General features: G+C 34.6%; 1 protein-coding gene across 4 annotated transcripts; it reads left to right on the top strand.

Moving 5' to 3' along the window:
- The first annotated feature begins 1,400 nt into the window (after positions 1-1,400).
- On the top strand, positions 1,401-10,063 carry LOC114726005 (protein GLUTELIN PRECURSOR ACCUMULATION 3). 4 transcript variants are annotated; one of them, XM_028912565.1, is made up of 16 exons: positions 1,401-1,521; positions 1,635-1,732; positions 3,224-3,362; positions 3,463-3,491; positions 3,638-3,734; positions 3,824-3,879; positions 3,975-4,082; positions 4,531-4,587; positions 5,131-5,222; positions 5,909-5,993; positions 7,208-7,360; positions 7,696-7,796; positions 7,969-8,130; positions 8,208-8,320; positions 9,557-9,641; positions 9,762-10,063. In XM_028912565.1, the coding sequence occupies exons 1-16, from the start codon at positions 1,427-1,429 to the stop codon at positions 9,816-9,818; spliced, it is 1,527 nt and encodes a 508-aa protein (XP_028768398.1). In that variant the 5' UTR covers positions 1,401-1,426; the 3' UTR covers positions 9,819-10,063. The 4 variants fall into 4 exon arrangements, with proteins under 4 accessions (XP_028768398.1, XP_028768399.1, XP_028768396.1 ...); XM_028912563.1 differs by having other exon boundaries at positions 1,403-1,521; positions 7,966-8,130; XM_028912564.1 differs by having other exon boundaries at positions 1,404-1,521; positions 7,966-8,130; positions 9,560-9,641.
- The last annotated feature ends 376 nt before the right edge of the window (positions 10,064-10,439 follow it).

Raw genomic sequence — 10,439 nt, 5'->3', positions numbered from 1 at the left:
CATACATATTAGATTGGTTGGTGCAGATATATATGTATTTGCCTCATGATATGTTCATGCATTTTCCTTGATTGATAACAAATATGTAACTTCCTCACTCACCAAACAAATATGTACAAGATTTGTAATATATATGGCTATAAAAAAAATCGAAGCATGATTCAGCGTTAAGTGGCTTATCACTATTATATTGCACATTATTGTTGGAATTTAATTTTGGATGGTCTAGATTAAATTTTTTTATTTTTTATTTGTTAGCAAAATATTATTTTCATGTATACAGAGTCTAAATAAAGATGATTTTTTAAAATAAATTTTTATTTAATAATCATTAAATTGAAAATTTTATATTTACACCATTTACACTGATGAGAACAATTTTAAGAAGGTGTTGACATAATTGCCTATCAGAATTCTGATTTGAATTAGTTGTGATGGCTAATAGACCTATGAACATCATATTTAAAAATAAAAGGAAAAAAGAGATTAAGAATAATTTAACCATGCAGAGCATATAATTTTTTAATGTAAATAGATTGATTTTTTAACCCAAGCAACTTTTAGAGCAGAAGAATTAATGGATTCAATTTGTCCTTTTTCTATTTTTTGAGGTATACAGGTTAGACACAATTTGACATTTAATAGATTTCTTTCATTACTTGTTGGTAAGGCCCAATTAAATGGTCACAAACCCCAACTCGTAAGGCCCCAAGCTCTTTTCCATTCAGTTAGTCTTTTTGTTTCTGTCGGGCATGCACCTTTCACTTATAACGAGTGTTCTTGGTCCAGTTTTTTTCTACCTTAGATTTGATAAAACGCGTTAACCCAAAAAATTAAAAAGGAAAAGATATATATATATATATATATATATTTTTCCAATCATAATTTTTTTTGCCAACTTTTTCAATCATAACTTACCAAGTTTTAAACAGCTAATTCAAAATTTTTTATTTTGTTGGATTAATGTCAAATTATATATTATATTCAAATTTCCAATCCCACAAAACTCTAAAATCTCGTTTGATACGAAATATTAAAAATAAGGCATAAAGATTATGATTGTAATTAAAAAAATTATTAAAAAAGTATTTATCATAAGTCATTGCTTATTACATGGGATTAAACATCTCTGTAGAAATATGATTGGGGAGTACCAAGGTATTCTTCAAAATCCAATCCCACGTATATGTATTTATCCAATTCTATATAATAAGTAATCTTTTATACTGAATATTCTTTTACTAGATTTTCTTATTCCTAATTCCGATCCCTACACATAATTTTTATGTTTTGTACCAAACGAAGGGTAATTATAATGTTTTTGTCAATGCAGACACGTCTCTGGGAGCTAAAGTGAAAATATAAAAATAAAAATTCGGGAGGCAAAGCAAATATTACCTGGCACTTCCTGCGCTTAGAAGGTGTGATGAAGAGGGAGGGAATCGAGCTACCTGGGAAGATGCACTACTGGGTTCGAGCTACATCTTCCGATTTTGCTGGAAATCCACCCCAGCCTCGCAGGTTACAATGTTTGTTTTTAATTCGTCTTCTCTCCGTGTGTGTGTGTTTTTGTTTTTTTTTTTTTTTTTTTTTTTTTTAAGTCTGAACTTGAACTCAGTTTTCATCGTTCTCAGTGGTCATTCCGCCGTCAATATCGGCAAATCGAAGGTCGTCGTGTTCGGCGGCCTAGTGGATAAGAAGTTTCTCAGTGACATTGTTGTCTATGATGCTGGTATTCTGTTTTATCCTCCCTTGCATTCTGTTTATTCTTCCTTTCTTTCTTTGTCTATTGCGCCAAGAATTTGCGAACTTTGCAGTTTGCATCGAGTCAAATGGTTTAAACATTGCATGAGGCATTTAAAATTTTGGTGGTTTCCCCCTCGAATCGATGGGTTTCACAATTATTGAGTATGCTGAATTGGCAGCATAAATTACTTCGGCATGTAATTTGGCTGAAAAGTTTGATCTTTCAAATGCTCTATGATCTCCATGCCCTCAAACTTTTAATATCTGATCGGAGTTCCGCATAGTTGACATAAACACAGTCACGCTGGGCGAATGATGATGGGAAATTTGTTGACCTCTGTCACATCTGGTACCTGCTCGTATCGTCTTATTAGTAAAATAGAAAGCATGTTTAGCAACAGTTGGCTATGTCATCGTTTGAGCCATGCTCTGATTGAAGGCAAACATTATAATGATTTACGGATTAGCTGTCAATTTTTTTTTGATGATTTTCATCTGAGCACCAAATTTAGGAGTTTTTAAAGCTGTTTTAGTGGGAAGAATAATGCCCTGCTAGTGTGTCAGCGCCACCTTCTTGGTTCTGCAGATGAACTGCTACCAAAAAGCATACATCTATACGAAAATGAAGCAGAGCATTGAAGTAAACACCATAGGTTGTTTGATACATTCATAAAGATTTATTTTGCCTTGTTTCAAAATTTATTTATTGTTATTTTTTCCAGTGGATTAGGACATGTTGTTTGGCTTCTCCCTTTGAAACACCAGATGAGGTACATATCCTTACCAACTAGGTAATAGTCATGTGCCTCTGTTTGAGTGAAGGGTCCTGATTTGAGTGCCTCTCCATGCATGTTTTTTCCCGTCCCGTACAAGGGAGGAAAAGGAAAAGAAGCTGGTGCAAGAATGACAAACAAGGAACCAAACCACCTAAGCGTTGCTACACATCAATATGAAAAAGGGAACTTATGTTAACTAATGGAATTATGGAAGAGAATTGTCATCCCCCCCCCTCTCCTTGATCTTCTATTTTATTGGGTTTAAGTGCTATGCAAACATTTGTAGATTAAAGTGATGATAACTCTGATAATGATGATTTTAGTATTTTGCTATTTTACTTTTTGTTATTAATTTGTATTGCTTCATCGTTTTCTCGTGGGGTGGTTAGTGTTGAAGATCTTGCGTTTTTGCAGAGTTTTTCTTTCATTTACAGATTTCTCTGATTTTCTTCACATAAACAAACTGGTTTAGTGCCTTGCATCTCAAGGTGGTAGAATAGAAGCCAATTGGTGACCTTTTGCCTTAAACTATTTAGTACAATAAGTTGTAGAGAAGGTGGAAAAATATGTACAAAAAGTCATCATGAAGGGCAGTAAAACACAAGTGGGCGGGAAGGGTTCAAATGATAAATCCATGTTATGGATCAACATTGTGGCATTTAAATAGCTTCACCAACAATTTTACTCATTTAATTTTTCAGAGGCCCAGCAATGGTTTCAACCAGAGTGCACGGGAGGTGGGATGGATGGTCAAGTGGGCCCTAGTCCTCGGGCATTCCATGTAGCAGTTTCTATTGATTGTCACATGTTCATCTTTGGCGGACGGTCTGGGGGCAAAAGGTTTGTGCAGTCCATATGTTTGTTTGGCGTATCTACATACTGTTGTTATTTTGCTTTATATTTCCATAAAATCGGCTTCTCATAGCCACTCAATTCACAGGTTGGGGGACTTTTGGGTCTTGGATACTGGTATGGAATTTTTGTATAATGTTTGAACATTTGTTTTCTGATTACTTATGGTGCTCTAAGAACATGACTTATGAAACATTAACACTGTCCTGTTTTCTTTTTCCTTGGATGTCAATCGACGCTTGGAATAACTGATGCTGTTCCAGACATATGGCAATGGTCTGAACTAACTAGTTTTGGTGACTTACCTTCACCACGAGATTTTGCTGCGGCCTCATCAGTTGGAAACAGAAAAATTGTCATGTGAGACTTATCTTATTTGAATTGACTCTATGCGTTCTTATGTAGGCTTAATCAATATAATGGCTTAGGGCTGATTCAATGTGAAACAGGTATGGTGGATGGGATGGGAAAAAGTGGTTGTCAGATGTATATGTCTTGGACACAAGTATTTTCCTGAAACTTCTTAAATTTATCTCTTGAATAGTAATTTTGCCTATTATATGATCAAAGATATCTAACGTGATCTTATTTCTATGCTAGTATCACTTGAATGGACAGAGCTCTCAGTTATCGGAACATTGCCACCCCCTAGATGTGGACATACTGCCACAATGGTTGAAAAAAGACTGCTTGTTTATGGTGGCAGAGGTGAAGTGGCGTAGGTTCTTTTCATATAGAAACTGAGTTCATTGAATGATTTTTTCTACCCAAGCTATCAATACCTAATCTTTACCTAACTATCAGTCTGGTCTATTTGTCTAGTGTACTTTATCATGTCATTTTTTCCTTATTTTGTTCCACATTACTCGGATGTTTCTTCTGCTTACTCTTTCTGAATTTATTTTGCTGTTAGCAATCTTTAATATCAAAATAGCATGTCCTAGTATTGTCAAAGACTCTCGTCCTTGGTTCTCTCTTGACAGATATTATACAATTCACCCCTTTCTTGACAACTCTCAAACAAGATTCCTGGCATTATAGGTCATTTGATTTGAATAAGTTCAACATATTTAGCTGTTGATGTTGTATCGTTACTTCATATGGGATATCTTCAATGTTATTGCCTGATCATAGTGGTTTTTATCAACCATGATAGGTGGAGGTGGACCAATTATGGGCGATTTGTGGGCATTGAAGGGCCTTATTGAAGAAGGTTTGTAACCCACGTTCACTTTTTTAATACGTGTTATGCATGCTGCTGTTTATTTAGCTATTGCTTGCAAGTTTCAATATGAGATACCTTTTGCCTCTGCTTTGTGATGAGTGATAATCTCTGCTTTTAGATTTTTTTTGTTTTTAAATCTGTTGTGTCACTCTTCTATTTCTTTAGATGCATATCCAGTTTTTCAAGTCTACATCAATACATGATATTAGCTGCTTTCTCCTTTCCTCTTCAAAGACAAGTGAACTGGACAAAACCTATGGTTGTTTTGGGAGGGGAGGGGACGTAGATTGGAGAGAGTGGATAGTTTGCGCACTCCTCCATATTCTGGCCACTGAAATATGATTTGACTACAGTATGACAAAACAGCAAGGTCTTCTATAATGTTGCCTCAATTACAGACTTTTCTTTTTGCATTTCTACCTCAATGTGCAATGAATAATAATTATGATTCTGTTCACAATATTTTGCTCTGGCGGCTATTTTAATCAACTAAAGTACATACTGATTGTTTGTATGTGTTGTGGAAGGAAGAGATTGAAGCACCTGGGTGGACTCAATTAAAGCTTCCAGGTCAAGCACCTTCTCCCCGTTGTGGTCATACAGTAACACCTGGAAGATATAATGTAAACACAATCTCCACAATCCTCCTTATTAGTTTTGCTTAGTCTGTGAATTGCTTTGACTTGTGAATTTGGAATTTTAAGCTGTTCCAATTCTTTCATGAAGTGGAACAGAGAAAAAGGTATTCATAATGCAAAGGAGCTTTGCTAATGCAGTGCCTCCATTGACCAACGAGCAAGTTGACTGTGGTCAGGGATTGTTATGTGATTCAAGAAATATGGGATGTTGTTTCATGCCTGAGGCATGATGTTGCTTATTGTGGTGCTGGTGTGTTGATTATTATATGCTCTTACAAGATTTCCCATGGGTTTGGCTTCTCTTTTCTGTTTTTTTTTTTTTGGGTCTCATTTTTATTTCTTTGTCTTTTCGAATTATTTTACCATCATCCAGTTGTCAAGTATGCCCAATTATGCGTCTTACACTATTTTATTTATTGGCATGTTATCTATATTAGCTGCAATTTTGAATATCAGTATTTAGTCTAAATTTAAATTGAAAAAAATTGCTCCCTTGCATTGATTCATAGCTCTTGTTGTTGCCTTCTTCAAAATGTCTGGTAGTGGTTTCCCCGTCCCAAAAAAAAAAAAAAAGAAAAAGAAAAAAAGAAAATTGTTGTTTTTGCTGAAGATTTAGTGCTATTAGCAGTTTAACTTTGAAATCTTATTCATTTGTTGGCGGGGGTTTGCAGCTCTTGATGTTTGGAGGGCATGGTACTGGTGGTTGGTTGAGTCGATATGATATCTATTATAACGATTGCATTATTTTAGACAGAGGTGAGAACTTACTGTCTTTCTTTATATTCACTGGTTCTCTGTAACCTGCATATGGTTATTTTATAAGGGAGTTTCTAATTTTTTAAAAACTAAAATGGAGTTATATTTGGGATATGCAGATAGATTGAGAGCTTTGCTCCATAATTGAGTCTGCTTGTTTCTGTCCCCCTTTTCTTCTCTCATTGTTTTTTTTTTTTTAAATAAATTTGGATGATACCTTATCTTCCCTCATATTTGTTATTCCGTTATCTTCAATAAGATATCTTCTTTTGTAAAAGGAAAAAATAAATAAAAAGGAAGATGTATTGATCATAATTAATGAGTTTAGAATTATTAGAATGGTTTTGCTCAAGTAACTTAGTTCAACTTAAACCTGATTTATGTGTTTCTCATAAAAAACATTTAGTTGGGGAGATTGCTAATGATTTATATGACCTAGGTCAGCTGCATGGGGAGTCTTTTGCTTATTTGTAGCTGGGGTTAAGGTGCAACTTTGCCCTTGGAGTTTTAGTTCAGGAGCATTGCGCACTTGGAAGCTTTGTCTCGAAAGTTTAAAATCGCTGCAATGTTGCCCCCTTTAGAAGCTTGTGTCTGTTAATGACCGTTAACATTAACAGCAAATGTCTGTCCTTTCATCTCATAGGGGTCTAGGATTCATACCTTTTTTGGATAATTTGTGTTATTAATTTTAAGGAAATTTTATGTTGTCCTTCTAACTCTTGTAACACTACTATAGAGATGTCAGGAGAAGTGAATGAATTTCATGTTTATCTGGCCAGAATATCCTAAGATTATAACACCATGAATCACCAACCATTGGCTAGTTATGGATGTTATGCCATATTGCCATTGGCCTCTTGATGATACTTCATGAAACATTTTGTTTGTAGGTTCCTTGAAAGTAGTATCTATTTTGATTTGGGATTATTTATCATTCTTTCAAAGAAGCAATTGAGCCAATGTAGCAAAATGACTTTGAAAAATGTAACATACTGCTGATGTTCAATTCTGTTTTACTTGTTCTGATGAGGCAAATGTGTCGAGACTGTTCTTCTGATGCATGATATTTGACTGAAATTATATACAGCTGCCTTCATTATGATAACATCGTAACATAAACACACAATTGAGGTTCTTCTGAATTGATTTAAGCAGCAATGGAACTGTAACCCGGTATATCATCTCAATTTATTTTATCTATCTGTTGCATGCAGTTTCAGCACAATGGAAGCGCTTACCTACAGGCAATGAACCCCCGCCTGCTCGAGCATATCATTCTATGACAGTTATTGGTTCACGGTACATGTTGTTTGGTGGTTTTGATGGAAAATCAACATATGGTGATATATGGTGGTTGGTTCCACAAGGTAAATATCGTTATTTCTGGTTTCAAAGTATCTATATTTGTAGGTTGTTTTGGTCAACAATATCTTTATTCATAGTTAAATTTCCATTTTACTTCAGTTTTTCTTTGATATGTCTGAAAGAGCAGATGTTTGATTAACTTATTTCTTTGTTCAACCTCTTGAGCATATTGAAATTAGTAAAAGAGCCTTTCAAGATTTATTTAACTATTAAAAATAAGGAGGTTTGAATTTGGTCTGGGGTCCGAAATTTTTCTTAGCTGTAATGATATGATTTCATGCAAAGGGATCTTGTTCTCTGCCAATTCTCCTCTAACACTTTTTTGCCTGTTCCTCAGAGGATCCCATTACTAAGAGATTAGCTGCATCTCCACTCAATAATGTTCCTGAAAGTAAGGATTCTGCCTCAGCAAATGATGATTTTCAATCTTCACTGAAGGTATAAATCAACTGCACTAAGGTGGTGAAGATTCTTGGTAGTTGTTTTGGAATTCAGAAATTCGTGCATGTATGGGCAAAAGTCTGAACACATCCTAACATTTATCCCCTTTTGTTATCATGGGTTTATCGTTGTGGCTTTACTAGTTCAATACTGTTACTTTTGTCAGAAAAGTCAAGCAGAGAAATCTCTTGTCTCAGAATTGCAAAAACGATTGGAGATAACAGTTTCAATGTCCAGTTCTAGGCTTCCTATTGTGGATGAGCTGGAAGATAAAGAACTGCTTGAATTGGCATCAAGTTTAGCTGGAGAACAAGTTTCTAGCAATTTACAGGTGGGATACATTTTTTCACAAATATGCTGTGTTGTGGTATTCATTCTGATTGAGACTGTTTTTCTTGCTAATAATAGGCAGTTGAAGCACTACGTGACCGCTGGAAGAAGTCTGTACCAAATTCAGTTAAACTTACAGAGCTTGGACCTTTGCTTCGAGATTATCAACGTCTGATTTACCGACACCATCTGTAAGAATTAGTCTTGTACCCTTTGCTGTCCTCTGTTTCTTTAATGTTGACATCTGTCATACAGGTGTAATATTTGTTTCAAAATTGAAAGCTTGATGAACTGTTTTTCGTCAACAAGCTCAGTTCTTGACATCTTTTAACTTTGCATGCGTGTTTCACTATTATTGTTTACTTTATTTTCACCATCCTCCTTGTTTGATTTTGCAACTCGATATACTTCGTGAAGGCTGTTGTGTAACATTTACTGAAATTCTTGGATTATTGATTATAGGCCGTTTCTGTTCACTCAGTTGGTCTTTTCAGACAGTGAAACGTAAGATATCTATGTAGAGGGTTGTAGTAGCTGTCCACAGAATAAAAGCAGAAGCTATGTCATCTTGTGGTATAACTGTCTGTATCAATTGATAATTGACCATCTATATGGCTTAGATTTGATGCCATTTTGGTGAAGTTGTTGGCTGTTTATGGACATAAACTGTGTAGGTTGGCAGCCATAGCCAAGATATACTGCTTTTAATTAAAGGAGGCTGTAGTGCATGATATAATAGGCTCAACCAACTTGAAGTTGCAATGTGGTAAATAGTGTTAATTTTGTTAAGAGATATCTATGCCTCCGCCTCCAGCGAGGCATTGGATTTGTGAAGATGCTTGTTTTATATCTGACCTAAAAGGATACCTTATTTGACAATGAAAAGGAATGGTAAATGTGATTGTCAAAGTTTACTAGGGGTCAAACGCTCCCTAAGCCATGGGAATATGTTATTCTTTATTTTAATTGCATCGGGAGTTTGTCATTTTATTAAAAAATTGTTCCTAATTTTATTGGCATCCCCTTGATGGTCACTAATTAAACTTCTCAGTAACTCGTAATTATTTTTAAATATGAAATTCTCCTGATCTAGGAAATTGGAATGAGTCTAACACATTCTTCTGGTTATCTTGTATTCTAGGATTTCAATATTGCCTTCTCATTTATTTTTATTTTTCATATAAAAGAAAATGCAGGGCTTGAATAGACTTCTATTTCTAGTGAACTTAATTTACATCAGTAAATCATTTTGATGTCCTTAAACATACGACTGTTTCTCGTGCAATAAAGTTTGAAATAAAATACTTTCACTTATTAAAAATTCTATTAATCCAGTTCATGGATGTTTTGCTTTTCCTTTTAACTTGATGGACGGAGGTTTTTATAATTGTATCTTTTCCTGATGTTGCTTATGCTTGTAACTCAAATAGAGAAAGCAGTGGATCTGATCTACAACCTGGGCTAGATGGGCATACGACTTATCAATTTTATCATATCAAAGATGCTTCTCAGGTATGCTTTTCAGGTTATGGCCATTTCTTCTTTTACTTGATCTTTCGTTTTCCCTTTACATCTTTTTCTTTTTGAAATTCGGAAACTTGGTTTCATTGTCTCCTTTTTATCACATTGCAGCTACGCATGGATGATGTTCCAAAACTCTTGGAAGGTTACAAGCAACTACCTCTTTGAACTTAATTTGTCTGATGAATATTAGTCTTCTTGTTTTTTTTTTAATTTAAAAATGTAAGAGATGGTTCTCAGACAACCATTAAAATATCACAGCAAGTTTTGGTATAGTTTATTAGTGAATCTGAATATCAGCTTTTGTTAAGACCTCGCCTTAGGTTGTCAAGACCTGACTATGTGTCAAGGATGTAATTTTACATACTCCTGTGGTCCTAAGTATGGAAGCTAGGGGGCTTTGTTTTGATTCACTTTATCTTTTAAATTTATAATTTGTTCTCCAAATTATTCCTATTAATTGCATTTGTTAAAGGGGTTTCTATTAGTGCAGCTTCTAATGCAAATTATTAAAGAGGTATTTTAGAAAATCAACATATATTTATTATAAATAATTAACTAATCTTTTAATCTGTACAAGTCAGTTTGTTAGCTTCTAAATTTAAGACAGAAGGAGTATCTTTGTTTCAATTTGGAGAAATTCAGATGACAAGATGGATCCTGTCGCCTGCCAAATAGTGGTGCCGGGTTCAAGTTAGGTTGAGAGCATTTTATTAAAAATAAAATAAAAAACAAAGATAATATGAATAATATAATTTTATGATTGTAGTTGAGCACCGCAGGGAGGGT

The sequence above is a fragment of the Neltuma alba genome, unplaced genomic scaffold, assembly GCF_004799145.2.
Source record: "Neltuma alba isolate B1F8T4 unplaced genomic scaffold, ASM479914v2 tig00012322_pilon, whole genome shotgun sequence".
NCBI lineage: Eukaryota > Viridiplantae > Streptophyta > Magnoliopsida > Fabales > Fabaceae > Neltuma > Neltuma alba.
This window is presented reverse-complemented; position numbering and strand designations above follow the sequence as displayed.

What these genes read in the sequence shown, in the direction of transcription:
- LOC114726005 (XM_028912563.1), top strand. Translation starts at nt 1,427, where the DNA reads ATGAAGAGGGAGGGAATCGAGCTACCTGGGAAGATGCACTACTGGGTT. An exon ending in AATCCACCCCAGCCTCGCAG is followed by an intron (nt 1,522 to 1,634) that starts GTTACAATGTTT and finishes CATCGTTCTCAG; the next exon opens with TGGTCATTCCGCCGTCAATA. An exon ending in ATATCAAAGATGCTTCTCAG is followed by an intron (nt 9,642 to 9,761) that starts GTATGCTTTTCA and finishes ATCACATTGCAG; the next exon opens with CTACGCATGGATGATGTTCC.